The sequence below is a fragment of the Pieris brassicae genome, chromosome 1, assembly GCF_905147105.1.
Source record: "Pieris brassicae chromosome 1, ilPieBrab1.1, whole genome shotgun sequence".
Classification (NCBI taxonomy): Eukaryota; Metazoa; Arthropoda; class Insecta; order Lepidoptera; family Pieridae; genus Pieris; species Pieris brassicae.
In genome coordinates, this window is record NC_059665.1 from 13740832 (window position 1) to 13762644 (window position 21813).

A 21813-nucleotide genomic window follows, 5' to 3' on the forward strand; every position below is an offset into this window, starting at 1 on the left:
TTGTGTGACAGAGAGCCTTTGGGATGTGAATAGAGCTGATACAACAACAACACGTTCATTATTTATTTTTAAAAAATATTGTCATTGTAATTTTTCTTATAATCGCGGAACGCGTTTTGTATAACATAACCTTATTACAATTGAATGCAATTGTAATTCATAGATTCATGAGTAAATTTTAATCCACATGTTACATAAACTAGAATTATTAAAAAATATTAATTGTAAAATAGTTAAGCATTTCTTATGTTCCAGAAAACTAAATTAATAAATGCGCTTAAGTAACTACCTGTTAATATTCGAAACATAATGACAAACCTTATTCATTATTTAGAGTATCCTGCTAGTAACATTATATAGTTCCTTATCTACCGGAATTAACAACTCCGTATAATTCGAACAGACGCCTGTCGCTGGGGTTGCGAGCGCACGTATAAGGGCAAACGTGCGTCGGCCGCGTCCATTCGCGCTACGAACCGCCACCCGAACAGTCGGGGTGGCGACCACTATTATCTACGATCGCGCGCGTATGTATATTTGGTGTTCTAAAATTGTTCCAAGTTTGAAATTATTATTTCTCTGTGTTTGTGCCAGTCTGGTGAGTTATTAAGTTGAATTTGGAACGTGAGTGGTATGCTATCAATAGATAAAAAATTTTTTGTAAACATTTTTGTCAGATCATTTTTATCTATGTGTTAATTACATTATTTTATATAATGCTCGCTTTACGTAGTTTTCATATATTACTGAAGATATGAATAATAAATTATTGAATTAATTATTTAAGTGAATACGAAACAAAATATTTGACTAACCTTATCGGATTAGCGGATCAACACCTCGAATTACGAATTAAACTTTACAATTGTCATAAATATGTTTATCAAAATGTAACTTTCTAGTTATCAATGAGTAAAATTTATACATAAAAGGCGTTTTTTTTTTTAATTCTAGATTTAAAAGCTTCTGCGGTAAACGGATGTCACTGGATCTTAGTTTATGTAAAAAATTTGAACAGGCTTCAATTGCTTTTTGTCAAAATCTCTCTATGTGCATACTTAAAACTTTCTGCTACTGAGTGTAGTGAGTCTAAGAAGAGTCTAGTCTCAGAAGTATCGTAAGTCTTAAATTCAAAAATCGATATGCGTGAGGCATGATGCAGAAGGCTTGTTCACTATTTAATTTATTGTTTTCGTTTATAAAAACACGTATACAATCTTAGGTGAGCGTCCCACATAGCTGAGCTGATTTCTACTTTTAGGCTTTAAACCTAAATTTTAGCATTTACTGTGTTTGAAGACGTTTTTATCCATATTCTTTGTGATGATAGCTACTAGCAGAGTGGCTCTACGACCAAAAAATTATATGACCTCCGAAACCGGAGACTTCCAGCGCTTCCTGTTCTATTACATCTGTTGATCCGGCGATACCTAGCCCGATTTGTGATACTGTCCTAAAAAATAACTAGTTATAATTAAAGTCAAAATTAATTTTAATATAATCAAGTTTTACGTACCAATTCTTAAAAGGCCGGCAACGCACTTGCGAGCCTTCTGGCAATGTGAGTGTCCATGGGTGCGGTGTCACTTAACATAAGCCTCCTGCTAGTTTGCCTCCCATAAACAAAAAAAAGTTTTACCTAAAAGGTTCTTAAATACTGACTGAAAACAAATAATCCTACCTTACCTAACTAAACTAAAGTTCCCGTATTAATGTTGTTTTTCCTAAGGGAACATGACATGGGTTTAATGAAATTTATTCTGATTAAAAAAAAAACATACTTATCTCTTAAAACAAATGAGAAACGAATTTTTATATTGTAGGTCGTACAGGCTTTTATAATAAACAAATGTGTTTTATTTTTACCTTTATTAATTGAACTAAACAGTCAAATTCAAGTAATTTGTAGTAATAAATCTTGATTTTATCTTAATTTATTCCACTTCACCCTAGAAATTAATAACGCTAGACCAAATAACTTGCTTGTTCAAGCAGTTATCAACGAGTTTCATGACTTATTTACGTCCTTAAAGTAACCCGGGGTCTAGAACTAGAACTTATTTAACATAAACGTGATTTAGTGTTTAATTTGAGTTTAATAAAAGTTTCATAAACTTTAGTCTCAATTAAGTCCCAAGCTACGTTAAAGTGAATGTGGATAATTGAAAATTCTATTATATCCAATGTAAATGATGTATTTTTGTGAACTTTAGGTACTACTAAGTTTGATCGAAGAGCTGGGATCCCTGACGAAGGTATCTATTTACTTATAACGGTTACCAAAATTTACACATTATAATGAATTGTTTTTAAATGAATAAAGACGTTTTTATTTATTTATAATTGTTACATGTGATAATAAAAGTGAAATTCATAATTTTTGTTAGATTTACGTTGGTTCGTAAACATAATAATATTTTTTTGTTTTATATACTACATTATTATAAATGATAATAAATCCTAAAATATCGTATATTAAATAAAATAGCGAAGAAAGAGAATACCTTTATCATCATCATACAAGATTCTAGAATTTAATTCTTTATTCCAAAAAATACTTGTCAATATTTAAAGGTTTTCAAGTTACGACTATGCTTGCAACATTCTTATTGCTACGCTTGTCAAATTCTCGTAGCTCGTGCTACGAAATAAATTGCATACAAAACCAACCTTGTCATGTTAGCAATTCAAACGATACTTCTAAATAGAAGATAAATACCAAAATAGCAGTATTAGGCGTGCAATTTTCAAACCTTAGGTTATAATCCCGTCAATGTATGTTCCTTATTATGTGCACCATTATTTGTTCGTACATATTATACACACACATATATATATATATATATAGGTAAAAATAAATAAATCAGTGGCGCTGGATCTTTTTAGATCTATCTGTATGATATGAATCTGTTTCATGACCATTTGTTAATCTAATAGGCAAGAAGTTGATCAGCCTTCTGTGCCTGATGCACGCCTAAGGTAAGGCAAGCTGGTTTCCTCACGATATTTTCCTCTACCGTTCGAGCGAAAGTAAAATGCGCACATAGAAAGAAAGTCCATTCGTGCACAGCCGGATATCGAACCTACGACCTCAGGGATGAGAGCCACTAGGCCAACACTGCTCACATACATGCATATGTTTATCTCAGGATTAAAATCATTTGCTTTAAAGCTAAAGCTATGTAAAACTTAGACTCAAAGTTTAAAGATGTATATTGAGTCTTCAACAATGAAGCATAAACAGAAATTAAGGATATATACATAAGAATTTAGCACCATTTATTATTATATACTATAAAATGTTATCTAAAAATTTACGATACATAATAACAGTTTATCTGTTTACCAGCAAATTAAAGCTCCAACAAAGTTAGGCTATATACTCGTTAACTACTCACAACAAGTACAAAAAAGTTATTTCATGACATACTTTTTTCTTTATTTTGCTTATCAGGCAAATGCGAGTAGTGTTTATCGTATCGCCATGTTCTTAACGTTTTGACAATATTTAAGGTTTCCATTGATGGTGTTGACATTCTTTTTAATTAATAATAAGTCATGCCAGAAATATGGTTGTGACGTAATTCTCTATCGCTAGTTCACACACTATGAGCATATATATGAGCCTCTGTATTGTGGACTGTCAATTAGAATAAATTAAAACGTTCGTTTCCTATTGTTGAGCAGTGTTAGCCTAGCGGCTACAGTGTGCGACTGCCTATTAGATTAACAAATGATCATGAAACAGATACAGCAATCTAAGGCCCAGAGCTAAAAAGTTTGTACCGCCATAGATTTTTTTTTGTTTCCTATTTCTGTGGTTAAAACATTTTAGACATATCTGTTTTACGCTCTTTTGTCAAACTGTCATTACACACGGCTTGACAAGGAGAGCAAATGAGTAAAGACTACGCTTGCAAGCGCGAAAGACGAGTTTCGTAATACTAAATTCAGAAACATTTAAAAAATTTAAGAACAATATTTATTTTACATAACTTATCCATACTTTAATATAAATGAGCTTTGATTCTGTAAAGGTTTATTTTTTCAACTGTTTTAGTCACAAACTAAAACGAGTTAGTCACAAAGTAAACAGAAACATACGTGCTTGAAAAAATATACCCTTTCACTGGAGGACTGTTTACAAATGTAACTAGATTACTCTTATTAAATAAGGACCGTGTAACAATGTTTTGTTAATTTAGTACCTGTTCGCACCTGGTACAATTTTGCATTGTGAGTTTCCTAAACAAACGGCACCCATATTTCTATAGGTATGTTTGTGGTATTACCGAAAAGTATCGTATTAGATATATGTATTTTATATGTTGCTTAACGCCTAGTTCAAAAGTAAATGAGTGTGTTGACTTTTATAATATACAAAGTATAATTTACTCAATCTGTATATATGTTACAATTACAATATACTGTATTCTAATATATGGTCAGTTTACTGACTCTGGGTCTTAATTCTTGGGTTGGAAACTATTCCGTCTCCATTTAGCTTTGGTTTTTTTACATAGAACAGCTTGCAAACGGACAAGAGGCTCACCTGATGTTACGTGATACCGCATATCATGGAGACTCTCAAAGAAAGAGGGCTCATTAGTTAGTTGCCGGTCTTTTAAGATTTTCATACTTTTATGCATTGTAGCGTCAAGAGATTTTTTCAGCGGTATAACTCGACTTATACACTTTGTTGCTAAAATAGGCTAGTGTGACATGTCCGCTACAGTTAGTGCGTCCAACATTTATATCGGACTTCAAAACAACGAAGGCGGTTTTGTTAACTAGTTACTCAATTTATTATGAAAAGCTAAGAACTTTATTAAGTACCATTGAAAATACATTCACTTTAGCGACTTGACATATTTACATCGGCGTGGCTGACCCACCGCTCCCTATTTAGGTCATATGTAGTCGTTATATACTACCATATAGTTGACAAACACACCACCGATGCGTGCCAAATTGTATTTGAAAACATTATGTGGATATAAGCCAAATTTGTTTTGTATGCAATTCGATTAACGAAAAGTTGAATTTAATGGCTATGTTTTCATAATTACATATTATCATGTAATACAATTAGAATTTGTTGTATTAGAAATAAAGAGACAAGAACAATTTATTCAGAAATATTTAATTAAAATGTTAAACAAATCATTTAATTGTGAAATTAAAACGTTATCTATCACACAGCTTAACACAATAATCCTTCATCAGCTGTTCATGTAATTAATGCATTAGGGATTACTTAATAGATTTTTGTTTTATTATCTAAAGTAAACTTTTATCACCGTGACTGTTTCTTCACTGTCTCAAGTCTATGGATATGTATGGAGTATGTGCGCTTGTACATAGTGATTGGGTGACAATTATGTACGCCAACAGACGAACAAGGCAGTGACGAAATGACACCGTGCCGTTCAATTTTCATAGAAGTGCGCGCACGAGTGACAAAATTGTCACTATCAGCGTGCTTCGTTCGCATTTGCTTTTCGATCCTCAACTTCGCACACGCAAAATGGCGTTATCATCTACACAAATCATTATTGAAGAAGTGGAAAAGCGACCTCTATATTAAAATTTGAAGGACTACTCTGACAATAATTTGAAAATAAAAGCATGGGAAGTAAACATAGTGTAGAACTTTTCACTAAGTAGCTTGTGACACCAAATGGGGTGTACCCAGTATTCTTTCCGCTTTATTTTTCCTTCTGAGTCGGCTGAGTTCAAGAGCGACGGTCTCTTCGAAATCTTTAGCGGCAAATGACACTTCGATTTCAAAAAAAGTTTCGTCACACTTCGTGAGTGCACTCCAGTATTCAAATAAACATAAAAGGTCTTACCATATAAACAGCAAGTAGTTTTTAAACGTCTGCTTTATATATATATATATACACATATGGGACATTGATGAAAAGAACCATTTGATTACTACAAATGTTATGAAGGGTTACAAGGTTTGAAGATGTACCAACGACTTCATGTGTTTCCCAAAAACAAGTTAGGATATTCAAATTCATACTTCCATAAAAATTTAAATTACATTTAGTATACCCAATTCCTGCAACTTAGGAAAGTGGATTACATCCCTATGGGTTGAAAGGGAAAGTTTGAAGCGTAAAAGTGCTTTGGGAGCATCTGGTTTGCACGGACTGTTAATTTATTTCGACAGGTCCAACAGACCCGTTATACGATATAGGTCTATTGCTTGTACTTCACGATGATTTTTTGTTTATAATTATTTACTATATGACCTTGGATTTGTATGTATTCGTATATATATTGCTAATATACAAAAACAGTTGACGAGTATAAACGGAGCACCACAATATGATGATGTATTTGAACTCACTTCTAAGCAGCTTATACAGATATTATGAAAAATATTTTTTTTTCTGTTTCAATCTGTAAGGAGACTTTAATACATTTCAATATAAATGTTTTTATAACTAAAATTTGATAAACTTATATTTAATAGTTTTTCTATATCTGTCTTCATTTAAACAAATTAAATATAAAATAAAATATAACTACAACTAAGTTATCTTACTTAAATGCAAGCTATTTCTCAACTGCAAGGGCAATCTGAACTAAGTTAGAACGTAATTATAAAGATAATATTGTCAGTATGTATTCTTAGATCTCTTTTGTACCAAGACGTTATAAGTGGCCCAAGTTGTAATGTCACGTTTAAAATCACTCAGGCTTAATAAACTATCAGATTACATATTCGTTGAAGCAATTAATTGAGATTTCTGTTAAATTAGAATTGAGTTTGCAGAGCTCTCAACCGCATCTCGTCTGATGAAGTTAGGATGCTCTCAAACCTCGAGAACTCGATCTTAGATCTACCATAATATTGGAAAACAATACTTTATTTTTTTTCAACACACAACTATACAGTATTTACGCATATTTTTAACCTACATAGTAATAATAATAATAAATAAGAAGTTCGGTCCCGGTGGCAGTGTACCTTTAATGCTGCATTTGACTGGATTGCGATACGTGTTGGTGAGAGAGGCACAAGCGCCAAAAAAAGCACCAGCTCTGGGGTACTATCTTATATTATATAATTATGAACGTGATCCGGTTTGACACGGGTGGAGTTTTCTTTAATATTCTGCAGATTTATACAAAGTCAGGAGATATTGTAACACTTTAACAGTGAAATAATTTTTCCCACCCATCCAGTAGTTTTTTCAGTACACACGAACATAAAACACACCAATTCCTTTTTATAATATTAGTAAAGCATTTTAATGTTTAATGCTCTTTTCGTATCTGTATAATAATAATAATGATAATAAACGACGAGCACCTACGTAGTTACTAGTATTAAGCAAAATTAAGTTACCACAATACAAGTAATAGCCATAATAATTTGCCGCCTCCTTTCAATAGACTAAAAAAGAAACTTTAGACATCAATTTATTTGTTTAGGTTTTTGCTCTTACATAGGTCTTTGCCATGCAATGGACTGCTTGTCTTGCCTACATGGTAAAAAAACTGTGTGTGGTTTAGTTGCGGTACGTGTGTGAACCTTTAAATTTTTATGATCTAATAATTAAGTTCACCTACTAATAATATGAAGGACTTTATTATTAATTGTGTAGCATTCTGTTGTGTAGGTCGTAATGGATTTCGGTAAGTCTTTTCGTATTTTTTTATGAATAATTTAAATGAGGATACTGTTTAGAAGTGAAGGTTTGTTTATGATTTGTGTATCAGCTGAAGTAGGGAAATAATTTTTTTACCCTTATAAATTTTACTCGAACGTTCAAGATGGATATCATAACTTCGGGCTAAGGCCAATCGTACTCTTCACTATGTTTAGTTTATTTTGTATGTATTGTGGCCAGGACGACTGAGGTGATTATCTACTGTGTTGCCAGTGAGGATATTAAAATTTTTGTCACAGATAATATATAGCTTTATTTTATTTCACAAAAATAAAAACACATATACGATACAAGACAATGAATAATAAGTAATAAAATAATATGTTGTATTTATATAAACCACAGGTTAGCCCCCAAGGCATTCCAGAATTGTCTATTTTTCTATCTCCAGCCATCTTTCCAGCCGGTATCGCAATTAAAAAAGCCAGCCTCTCGATCTCGTGCCTCGCTATTTCACTAGTGAAATGGCCGGGCCACAGATAATAACCATCTATTAATAAAACAATGAAACGCCCCCTAAAAGCGTATTTGTATTGAGTGCGCGACGCTAATACACAAACATTTAATGAGAATTACGCCAAGCAAACAGATTGTTAAAGGAGAAATAATCTTTATACAAAAGTCTGACTTAAACATTAATTAGAACCTCAAAATCAAACAGTGGTAAGGAAGCGAAATCACGAAGTTTAATTAAATTCAGTATGTAATATGCTAATAAGGCATTTACATACTTTGTTGAACTTGCGACGGTTAATGTTATTGTTATAAAATTTTGATTTCGAATTATTTCTGACCCTCTTTTGCTTAGACAAATTTGAAAAAGATAAAATCAATGTCATGGCTTTCCTCAGAGAAGCTTTTTATTTCTTTCACAACTCTTAGCAGTCAACATCAGAGTTGCGTCAATTTAATAAGTATACCATAGGTCTATAGTCTATGGCACCCAATTAAAAAAAATCTAGTCCCCGTCTAAAATCTAGTCTAGCGCCCGTCAAGGTATTACCGAAACAATTCGACTTGCAGTTCTTTAAGAAAACATTATGTAACCACTTCTTCAACGACAACGCAAGTCTTCTGGTATTGTGTGAGTTCAACGGCCGCGGAGCGATATGATACATCAAGTGAGCCTCCATCTCACTTGCCACGTTTTCTATATAAGAGAAAAATCATTGTCCTTAAATAAATTAAATAATTAAGACGGCAAACATACTAATTGTTTAATTGAAACGTATCAATTGCTTTTCCATTTTTAAAGGATTTTATATACAATTCATGTGTGAAGTGACTTGTAATTTTATCATGACGTATAGCTGAACGTGAAGTTGCAAAATGAAAACTTGGCTTCACATTTTATACAGCTAAAATATTCTTATTGAATCCAAGTGCTGACTCTAAAAACGGTCTGGATAAAATAGATTGTCGTAAACTTCCTTGAAAGAAAACTGAACCTTATGCCCACTAAATAAAGTCGAACATACATTTTAAGTATATTTACCCAAAACAATAAGGAACACTGGATTGTTTTTCATTAAAAATAAAAAAAAACTGTTACTGATAAGTAAACAGCTGTTTTTAATTTGAGTGTTCGGGACTTCATAGTAACCATTGCATTTAAAAAATATCAAAATTAACTATTTATTCTACTAGTAGAAAAGCCTTTACAATTGTAAATGAAAGCTTTACTTTTAATATTTTTTATTGATACTGTAAATAAATAATCAACAACTATTATGATTTATATTTAATTTGTTTTTATAGTCAAAAAGTCCGTTGACATTATACTTAATTGTGAATGTAGATTCAACCACTCATCGTCAATTTTGTTCAAATGGTTAGACGTTTATGCCAGATCAACTGCAACCTGCTGGGGAGATCACAGGTTTTATAGAGACCTCGGATCACACTCGGATCAGGTAAATAATGATAATTGGATATATATAAATTACTTTTACATAAAATTAGTTCCATCATTTCACATTAAATTATTATAATTATTCTTTTTCAAGGTCTGTAAAAGCTAGTTTTTTACAGTACTTTATTTACTCAAGCTTCAAGGCTTCACGCTTTTAATTATCGGGTAACTAACGAATTAAACATATTCATTAATATGTATTACTAAATTTGGGTCAAGTACTATTGATATCCATAATTTAATATTACATTCAACTTTATGTAACAATATTGTGAATTTTTATGTTAAAAAGATTTATAGGAAAAAGGTAGTTTTCGTTCAAATTGCATAATATAAGCTAATCATTGTTTATGTATTCCTAATAAGAGAAAACTCTAAATACGCTTATTATAATTATATTATATATGAAAAACGCTCGCTTTCCACTACACTAACATTGTTGAACAATTCCCAACTATTAAGTGTAATTAGAAGCTAGATGCACTTAGGAGAAAGTCGCTCACTTCGGATAAAAGCTGCCGTTATAGACTTCATAATTTTCCTCGAAGCACCATAAATATCTACTTTTCAGGTAACTATTCTCCATCTGTTTTACGGGAATATTTTAGCGCAAATTGTTATTACCCGAACCGTACTAAAATAATATTTTATACTAGTACGTTTTTACTTCTCTGATACACCGGCTTTGTAGAAAAAAAAAGAATATCACATGAATTAATTACTGTATAGGCAACTATATTATTATTAAAAATATTAATAATACCTATAGCAAATGAATAAAACATAGAATGCCGGAATTATGGCAGAATATTTTCCAAGCAGGAAACCTAGAAATGCGAGGTTTCAGGCAAGGTTTAAGCTTTTTGGCAATATTACAAATAAACATTAAAAACTGTAAAACTGATTGCCATAAGAACAAAAGTCCGTGTATTCTGTCTGGAAGTTCTGGAGTTGGTTAGAAGTGAATCTAAGGGTGTTTCCGATTCTAGAGTAGACAGCTAATCATCTAGTTTAAATTGGTTAAGGGAATATTAAGAAGGGATTAATCACTATAAGATGCACCACAAAGCCTTGGTTCTACGTACAATACCGCAAAGCCTTAAAACTCAGAGCTTTGGAATTGTCACGTAGAAAATGTGTCATATCGCTTTGTAGTCAAGTATGGATTACACTCGTCATTACTGGATATCGCTACAACCTATTATAGACGGTTTATATAATAGTAGTATATGGTATTACATATGTCTATAGTGTATGCAAATATTAGGTCCTTACATATGGAATTGGCGTTTTGTATGGGAGGAACAAAAAGTCGAATATTTTTAAATATAATATATTTAATTAATCAAAGTATGAACCATTGTTTTCTATGCACTTTTGCCATCTCATAGGTAGTTCATTGATCCCTTTACTAAAAAAAACAGTCGGACGGGAATCAATAAAATCTGTGAAGGCGATTTGGACTGCCCCATCAGAGTTAAATTTTTTCCCTTGAAAGAAGTTGTGCAAATTTCGAAAAAAATGGTAATCTGTTGGAGCAAGGTCCGGGGAGTACGGAGGATGTCTTAGACATTCCAATTGAAGCTCTTCTAATTTGGTAGCCGTCTGTTTGTGCAGTGTGTGGTCTAGCGTTGTCGTGAAGTAGCAGTGGCGTGGAGCGATTGACCAGCCTAGGTTGTTTAGCCCCTAGCTTTTCCATCATGGTTTGTAATTGCTGACAATAGACATCAGCCGTAATAGTCTGGCCAGATTTGAGAAAACTGCAATGAACAATACCGGCACTAGTCCTCCAAATGCTTACAAGTAACTTTTTTGGGGTTAATTTTCGCTTTCGGGCAGGATTTGGCTGACTGGCCAGGATTCAACTATTGCGCTGAGCGCTTCCGATTATCGTAAAGAATCCATTTATCATCACAGGTAATGATTAGGTTTAAAATACCTTCATTATTGTGCCAGTTCAGTAATGTAACGCGGCAGTCGACGCGCGTTTGCCGGTTTGCTTCAGTCAATTCGTAAGGTACCCACCTTTCAAGCTTATTATTCTTCCCAATTTGCTTCAAGTGAATTAAAACAGTTTTATCACTAACACCGTAGCCTGCAGCTAACTCGGACGTGGTTTGCGATGGATCCGCTTCCACAATAGCCTTCAATACCTCATTATCAACTTGGGTCTCAGGCCGTCCACGGGGCTTGTTCTGCAGGTCGAAATTTCCAGAACGAAAACGTTGGAACCAAAACGCCATACACATCATTCTCCCTTCGAGTCGTTTCCACAGCACTAGAGAGCCACGGCGTAACTCGTACTCGTAAATAATGCGATACTTTAAGTATTCCATTTTGTAAAATGAGTGACGCAAACCGAAAAAAACAGAAGAAAAAAACAAATGAATGACGGTAATCGAAGCACAAATACATGAGTAAATAGCTGTACAAATTTGAATTTGAAATTCCTAACCAAAGAGGAGGTATTAGAGGTCAAAGTGGCCAGTACGACAAAACGCCAATTTCATATGTAAGGACCTAATATTTCAAAGTGCTTACACAGAAAAATGTTTACAATTGTTTTGAATCTAACATTGCTTACTTGGGGCCTAAAATACGTACAAACGCTCAACAAATAATACTCACCTCATGTTACCGCTCATAGACACTCACATTGCCAAAAGGTTCGAAAGTGCGTTGCCGTCTTTTTAAGAATTGGTTGTTAAAATAGTGGTTGTTAAAAAATTCGGTTCGGTCGATTTCTGCTTCGATATCTGATTATGAAGCTCAACTGCAGGTTTATTAATGTTCAGTTACAATTTTTTAGAAAAAAAAGTTAGCCTAAGTAATGTTATCAGCGTCTGTAAAGTTCTTAAAAGTCCAAAGGCGTGAAAATTTAAAATGAAATATGAAACGACGGCGCGTGCTTTTGTTATTAACTGGTGTTAGTAGTTTAAATGGTCACTATAATATGTTTCTAATATATTATATAAAGCGTAACATGATTCAAAATTAACATTACTTTTAAACTCGCTTAGTAATCTTCCACTTCAGTTTCTAAAAAAAAAAATCATGCCTGGACAGTGTTTCGACTGATTCTCAATATCCTCATTACGTTAACAAACTTTCTTATATTACAGATTCTCCTAAAATATAAAGATAAACTTCATATGACGATCAATTCCCCTTCTAATTTGTGTTCCAAGATTTCCGTTTTGCAAAATAGGATTTAAATTTGTATTTAATCGCGAAACAAACTTGTTTCATTTATGAAGTTCGAACTTTTTATCAAAATTCAAATTGGTCGAATAAATGAAATGTTTTCTCTTATTTGATACAATTAATTAACGAAAGTGTTTATCTCGCGAACGGCACTTACAAAAACGTTGCCGTAAGTTCTGAGAATCTATACACATAATGAATTGGTAGAAGTTAAAATTTATAGCTATTAGAGTCTGAGTATGTATAAAAGTAATAATATTTTTTTCTAGTATCCTGCAATTGGAGATACTTTTAACATAGTATCGTTGATACCTGTAGACAGTTTCATGTTATGAATTTACTTCAAAAGAACACTTATCTCACAGCAATCGATCTGCTGTGTGTTATACAGATCTATCAAATTATAAAACTAACTCAGTAAATACCATACCATCAGAACAATATATTAGGAAATAGGCTGTCAAACTCGGTTTAATCGTAGAATTTTGCTCGAAGATCAAGAACGGAATCAAATCGAAACCAAAATAAATTCGGAAGTTAGTCTCGTGTCGTCAAAGGAAAAAGTTTTTTAGATCTAATGTTATAAAGAGGAAAGACTTGTGTAGATGTGACAACGAAAAAACTTAAAGTTCTGGACGAATATCGAACACAGCGTTCTAAGTATGTCTTTTAATCATTAGAACGCTATATTTACCACAAGCCAAAGCTTGTGGTCATGTGGTAAGCCAAAAATCAAATTTTTAAAAAAAATTATGATTAGTCGATCCGGAACAGGCTAGTTATTATTAATTAGCCACTCACGGGTTTTCAATTGCATATCAAGAGAATTTTTTTATTTTATAGAACAGGCGGCAAAATGGCAGGAAGCTCATCTTAATACCACCGCCCCTAGACCCTCTCAACGCCAAAGGGCTCGCAAGTGCGTTGCCGGCCTTTCAAGAATTGGCTCGCTCTTTTCTTGAAAGACCCTAAGTCGAGTTGGTTCTGTAATACTTCAGTGGGCACTGGTTCCGCTTTGTGATGGTGCGTTCCAAAAACATTCTAAAAAGGTTCAGCTATTGAACGAGGATATCCAAAATTTTATAGGTGCAGTGAAACAATTTCAGCTTCACGTACCTCATGCCTTCAAGCAAAGCTTTTAGTAACAAGTGTATATTAAGATAGTAACGTATTATACTAAAACACAAATACTCCTACACACTATGAATATCCCTTAAAATCGATATAGCTATCAAATGATAAAAGCGATAAGTCGGTTCATTATCTATCAAATTAAATGAGAATTGGTATCAAATCCCTCCACACATGTTCGGTTCGTATGATATCGATCCTTTGAAATAATTCTACTTAATGCTCGTAAATGCTTGAAAACGTGAGCATCAATCTGTATGTCAGATTATCTTTACTTAAATAGTTTAAAATTAAAATGTTCTATTACATAGAGAAGTGTTTTAGGGCCTTTTGTTGATTAAATACTTCGAGACATTCTCAACTTTGGTGTGTAACGTCTGGCTATCCCACCAATTATTTCTTTTTTTAACGCTCCAAGAAAGACCGAGAGGAAACCGTTAACTCTTATACATTTTTTGCTTAGTTGACTTCGTTTCATAGGAGAGGATTGACTCTCAAAATTTACGTTATGTATGTCAACCACGAGACCAATCAATCTTATATTGATTCGGTAGAAGATGAAAACGGGTGAAGGAGTTTAAGATGAGTTACATACGTACTCGTTCTGTTGATCCCTCATTTCCGCTTTAAATATAAAAAAATGGACATAAAATAAACAGTGAAGTTCCCAATTATGTTAAGTATATATAGAGGAAAGTAATAATATGTATGTGTTACAATGTACTAAAGGAAATTCACACTTCGAATAAAATAATTAAGCTCTATAATGCTTAGGCAAAAGAAACAAATACATTTAATTAAAGCGTGCTTTAACCGTAAGCTTACTAGGATTTTATTTATTCCTGAAAGTTTAAATATTTTAATTCGTACGTTCTTACTTAAATTAAGAGTTTATTTACTCTTAGTTGTATTTTGTAATATTATACTTAAATTGTAATGTTGTATGGTAAGTTAAACTTTTTCTGTATGTTTTTTTAATTATTGGCTGAGTAAAACTGAAATATCATTTAATTAATTACAAATATTGTCTTAATGGTGTTACGAACTTTTCTCGCTCTTAAATACTTTAAAATGCATAACCTTTTTAATGTGGTTATCATAAATACATAGAGTAATTGAAGAAAATGGTATTTGTAATAATCTCTAAGTATCAAACGAAGGAAGATAAAAATGAAAACAAAAGATGACGCGTGAACGTCTAGTCATAGTCTCTTTAAAGGTATAGTATTGAAAAACAAATGAAATATGATAGACTTTGTTTTATATAAATTTTTGTTAAAAAATGTTTGTGGAAAATGTAAATGTTAACATAATTACAGAAGCTAACCAGCTAAACAAAAAAACCATTTTTACTACATTAATCAATTGAAATTTTTCTTAACTCCGCGATTTATCTGGCCTAATGAGGCCTAATGTAATGACATAAAATTATACCATGCAAAACAGAGACAAAACGTTTTCTTTTCTCTGCTCACTCATTACATTTATGTTATATCACGCTATCCATATCCGTGGCTATCATTTTTATAAGACCCAATTTCCTATCTAATTATTACCTAGAGAAATAAATTATCGAAAGCGGGCTGACTAATCAAATAAAACCATGCTACAAAATCAATAAATACGCTTCGGTTATTACTGCTATAAAATAATTAATTAAGAAATCAATAGCGCTTAATTAAATTTAACCGTCTTCAATATCACGGTTGAGTGGAAAATAGAAATGTTTTAGTACTTGGCAACTTTATTGCATTTCAGTTAAAGGTTTAATTGTAACTGAAACTGATTTGCTCGCAATATTGATGGCTTCTACTTCCTTACAATTGTAATAATTTATGAATAATTATTCAAATTTCTCTCAATTCACTGGATTGTTAGAAATATTTGATATTTCTTTTGGGTTTAGAAATGTAGTCTAATTAATAAAGTGAGCAGTGCTGGCTGATTAGTTTCAGCGTGAGGCGACTGGACTTTATGTTTAAATGAGCGTTTAACACTCACTTGTACGATAAAGGTAAACCTTATGAGGAAACCGTGAAACATTTGAGAGAGTGTGTTGCATATTAGAAATAAAATGATCATGAAAACAGATACACAAATCTGAGGGCACACTTAAAAGATTGTAGTAGTTTTTTTCTATGCGTATTAATAAAACTTTCAATGTATTAAATACCTTTTCTCTATTGTTAATGTCGGTTTTACTACTTAGAATAAATTTTTTGAAAAGATTTTTATCTTTAGTACACACACGTTTTTTTCTATTTAAAAAACGCTCAGACTACAATAACAAATATTCATGTTGTTAGTAATGAGACAGATATTATAGTTTCGGCTTAAATATTATATACGTTACCTACACGTTTATGAATTTCTCTCTTATCTAAGCTAACTCACGAAAATCGTGTCTGTATAGTTTTTTTTTATTTTGTAGTCAATTCGTAATTGCAGACTGAATAGTTTGTTTTAAATAAATTTTGTAAAAGCTTGTGTAATTTTACTGTCGGTTAATTTTGTAATTTGGGTGATGTAATGTACGAAGTTGCGGATTGGTTAAGTTAATTAGTGATATACCTCGGGGTAAGTTTCGTTCGTCTATGAAATCTAATATCGTTAAACACAGCAGGGCTCACCTAAAATTCTAAATTATTCTGTATTTTAGTAAGGTATAGTCTAGGCAATATCGAACATTTGATTATAAATAATGTTTTATGGATATCGGTTATATGTACCTAATATATACGGTTTATTTATAGAATAAAGGGCAAACGGGCTGGAGGCTCACCTGATGTTAAGTGATAACGCCACTCATGGACACTCACATTGCCAACAGGCTTGCAGTACGTGTTCGGAAATACTTCAGTGGGCAGCCGGTTTCATATTGTGGTGGTGCGCTACAAAAACGGCCTTACGGCTACAAAAACGGTTGTGAAACGATGGACGTCGAGGTGAAACGGGGTAGAATTTTGTTTACTGCCTCTACACCCGATGATGAATGAGACTGTAAAATAGGTAAAATGATATGGGTTAGCGATTTTAGATCTTCTTCTTCTTAGATCCCTTGTAGGTAGTAAAGAAACAATTGATGTCTTCCATTTGCATAATTGTCTTCTGGCTTATGCTATATGGTAATGAATGCGTACGTTTCGGGTTTAATTTCAAAGGTGTATGTTCATAGACAATTTCGTTTGGGCGTCTATTTATGGCACACTCATATCGATTGGAATTGGTGATTACACCGGGCAACCGTAGAAGGTTGGCCCTTAATCCAAATCAAACGAATTGCAAACAGAGCTCAATCAGTAGGAATCACATTCGGAGAACCGTGAAATCGTTTGTGCAAGCCCAGGGTACTTTATTTATCTTGATACGTTTAGTTTACATTACAAGGTGATAGCAAAGTGTATGAAGCTACATAAAATTACAGTTTACAAAGGCAAGACAATGAGAGGCCCTTTTTTATATTAACAATATATTTGTTTTTAAATTATTTTATTTCATTTGTTAAAATTGTTGTTTTTCAGAGTATTACTAGTATAGTATAGTGTTGTGGGTGACAGTAACATACAATTGAGTTGTGTCCATTTTTAATTAAAGTTTGTGTTTGTATTTCTTTAATCAACTAGTTTTTTTCTTTCATTCTTCAAAAATTATGCTCATTCCATTAGGAAGTGTTTCATAAAAAAACTTGTAGATCATATAGAAACGAAACCAAAGAGGGTTATACTAAAACATTACGTCCTATTTGCATTTATTTGCTTTAAAGTTGATTGAGTTTAAAAGTCTATTTCATTTATAATTAGCTCAAATAATATTACGAGTTTAATTTGACTAATTCAAGGCCAACTCCATTAAATTGAACTACAAATTGAGCTATTAATGAATTTTTATGAAAATATTTTAATTAGATTTGTAATTAGAAATTTAATGCTTCTAATTATATAATTTGTTTTTATTAATATGTACGTTTTATTTGATACCAAAGATATATATAGTAGTGTGCTTAAATAATAATAAATAATTTTAATTCTTAGTTTAGTTTGTTTTTTGTTTCCGTATAGTTTTGTTTTAATTACTATGTTATATGTATTTTTGCACTTCTCACAGTGGTTGCCTGGAAGAGATCGATCCAAAGCGAGGCCCGAAAGAGGCGAGAAAAGGGCCGCAAGTTGCCTTCCTTTTATTTTAATTATGTTCATAAATAAATAGATTTATTATGAACCCCCTGTCCGCCTGGAAACTTCATACAAACATTAAAAACACAACATTTATTTATATAAATACAGCAACTAACTTGTTGTTTGTTATATAAACCAACCAAAGTTCTAAAATGTAATGAGCTTTAAACGTAAACGACTGTTCTGTGCTCGTCTTCCCTTTAGGGATCAATCTTAATAGCCATTTGTCTTCCCCAAGCAATAATTTTGCCGTAAATTCCTGGTTTAGATACGAGTTTTATTTAAATTCGTGCAGGGGCGTAAGTACTTTCCTTGTGTATGCAGATTTAGTCAAAATTGTAAAGATAACTAGTATAATTAAATCACACTTGTTACCTGTGTTTTTTTTTTGTATTAATCATACAGTCAGTGTTTGCGACTATAGGTAGATACGTTGAGTGCTTCTTGACGTGTTAGGCACTATTCCCAGCGGAGCCTGCCTATTCTTATTTAAACTCAGTCTGTTGGGTTGTCCTGGTCAAAAATGTCTTGCCGCTTTTTTTGTCGTTGGGTAGTTTCTGGTAAAGTTAGCTTTGGGCGTTTTAAAGTCTTAGTTTGTAGTTATACCCATGTGTGATTATTTCCTCTCTTACCATGGGCATATTAAGAAATTCATGGTCTTCTGTTGTTTTGGAAAACTATGGCGTGTTTGATATTTGCTTGAGAATGTAATTTTGAGCTCTTTGTATTATTATTATATTCCATATGTCCATATTGGGGATTTCCCTGAGACCTCCAACTCTTCAAAATTCGAATGTACTCCTCCCTCAAAGGCCGGCAACGCATCCACTAAAAATGGGTGTTTTTACGGGCTGCGATGACTGCCCTTTTTGGGCATCTTTAAGGCTCGTGTGCCCTCCTATTATACATAAAACAATAGAAACGCTCAGTTGTGGAACGACGGACGTGGAGGTGATACGGGTGGAATTTCGTTTTCTGCCTCGACTTCCGATGAGGAAACTCAACTCATCTAAACACTCTCGTTGAGTTCTCGTTTGTCTCTGTCAAAATATGTTCGCAATTTCACCATAAGTGCTTAATATGCTACTATTGTTAAACAGTGATTTTTTAAACTAAGAGGTTAATTTATACTACTGACAAGTTGATATACGTTATTTTTGTTTGACTGACAAAAATACCATATATGATGCGGGTTTAGTTCCAACCACGGAGCGCTGCACCCGTTTGCAATACAAACTACACGACAATGCTTTGGAGTCGATTTACTTACTGTTTATGCTAGTTGATTATTCATTCGTAATAATCATTCAAAGACTGGTAGGATATCAGTGACAATCTGAAACGGAACGTCTCAAACGTACTTTAATAAGCGATTGGATCGTATAGCGCTGAGATACTGAAGCTTTCGTAAATGATAAGTTAAATCTTAGTTAGCTATCAATTTACATTAATTAATGACAGGTTCATTAACTAGGCCGTTAACTATAAACTTAAACATTAAAACGGAAGTAAAAAGTTTTAACTAAATTAAGTTTTACATTAATATAATCTAATAAAATATCAATATCTATAAAAGCGTTTTAAACTTTTGGATTCGCTAATAGAAATAAATCCAAAAGAGAAATTCTTTTACATTTTTACAGTCTTTGCGAGCGTTCAAAGTTCGTTAATTTGCTACGTGCCTTGAATACTTTAAAAAGTTTGCTTATATTATTATAAACAAATTAAAGAGTATTATTTATTAAAGTTAACGACATTATACATAATTCTATGTATGTTTGAGTTACAAGATATCTTTTCTAAAATATGAAATATATATAATATACTATATCCAGTGAAATACATTACGACACATAATTTTATTCCGTCCGTAACTTTATATTTGCTTTATACATTGACTAATGATTAATATAATAAATAATTTGTGGCTAAAAGTATGAAAAAATAGCGCTTATACGAAATCAAAAAGATTAAAATTTTCTAATCATCTACAATACTAAATTGAATATATTTATCGTATAAAACAATACTAGGATTATATATTATGATATTTGCACTAGATTATGAGAAAGTAATTGATTTATTTATTATCTTATAAGAAACATTAATACATTTACAGCTTTTAAGAGCCTCATACTCGTCTCGATACTCTTTGTTACTCATTTTCTTTATAGTTTAAAAGGAATCGAAGAAACATATTTTTACCTTCACCTTAATTATAGAGAAGGTAAAATCTACGTCGTTTTGGTTTTTTTTTTCATTTATAAAAATGCGAGCGCTACGCACTGTTGTTACGCCCAAATTAGCCCGAGGTCAACGGCGCTATACAGTCTCATAAACAAAACAATAAGCGTAACATGTTCGCCAAAAACTACGAAGTAAAACTACGTACGTAACCTTAGACGAGAATATTAACAACGAAATGGACGTGGAGCGTGGAAATTCCCTAGTAGATCGCATTAATTAGCCTCAAGTTAGCATTGTGAGACCGTCATAATCACTGACCTACTGGATATAAAGCCTTTTGTGTTAGACCAGACATGCTTAATCAGTTTTTGTTTGGTGCCGTTAAGGTTTAATAGCTTTTTGAGTTCAAAGAGAACGCTACCGGGATCAAAGGAGTGGACGAAATTAAAGATTTGTTTTCTGTTTTTTTATTGCGAGGCAAGCTTCAATGTAAATTTAACGAGGCTTTGTCAACTGCTTGCTGTATAATTATAGACAAGTAAAAAAAAGTAATATAAAATTTGGTGTATGGGTGAGTGGTTAAGTTATGCCCAACGTTTAGCTAGGTTTAATTCTCGACAAAGGAATAAGTTTTTAGTTTGAATAAATAAGATTTGGGAATTTAAAGTAAAAAATACCTGTGGGTTCCCAACTCGTCAGATAATAGAAATAATTGACAACCGCGTCTTCGAATACCAAGTTTATATTAATTATTATTTTATTATTTATATAGCGACTCGTTCTCATAGGCCAATGTAGCTTGCTATGTTACTTTTGTGGCATTTTTTATTAAAAAGCCTACACCATACAGGCCAGGCGTTTGTCCCGTGTAGCATATTATAAAATTGTCATACTAGTCAAAAAAGTTAATATCTTGTTTTAATTTCGGATTTTCTTAAAAAAAATCCTAATCTTTACTGAGTATGTGGGTGTATATGAGTGAATGAGTGAGTGTAATGTGTAACTACATATTAGGTCTTAGTAGCATCTCCAACTCTGTGTAAGGTGTGTTCAGAATACAGGCCTTTATCCGTTTTTAGTAGGTAATTTAAAAAATGTTTTTTATGTCCGTTAATGACATAATCCTACCGGTATAGCCATTAATGAAGGAAATCTACCAACAACAAGCGATTAAGTCGTGTGTGTTTAATTCTAACTCTATTGTGATGTAGCGTATTTATCTCAAAATACAAAATAATTCTCTAACAATATTTTTGAAATATTATTCCCTCAATTGGAACGCCTGACCACGCTCAGATAACGTCCTCGTTATATTAATCTCGTGACTAAATATAATTACGGGTCACTCAGTGGTACTATAACCTTCAACTTTTATTTGATTATTTTAATTTAATATATATGATATTTATTATTCGATTATATGATATTTATTTACGATTCGTGTTACCAATTTTTATTTAAGAAAATGTTGATTATATTTTCAGTTGGTCACACAAGAGAAAAGATTTGCTGT

General features: G+C 32.4%; 1 protein-coding gene across 3 annotated transcripts in view; it reads left to right on the plus strand.

Annotated features, from left to right (window-relative positions):
- The first annotated feature begins 476 nt into the window (after positions 1-476).
- Positions 477-21813, plus strand: part of LOC123708963 (U8-agatoxin-Ao1a-like) — a 30195-nt gene continuing 8858 nt past the window's right edge. For 2 of the 3 annotated variants that reach the window (XM_045660016.1, XM_045660025.1), the window contains exon 1: positions 479-598. In XM_045660016.1, coding sequence (XP_045515972.1) covers positions 530-598 — 69 coding nt within the window. In that variant the 5' untranslated portion in view covers positions 479-529. Of the gene's footprint in view, positions 599-21813 lie in introns of all 3 variants that reach the window. The other variant, XM_045660034.1, reaches the window with a different exon arrangement.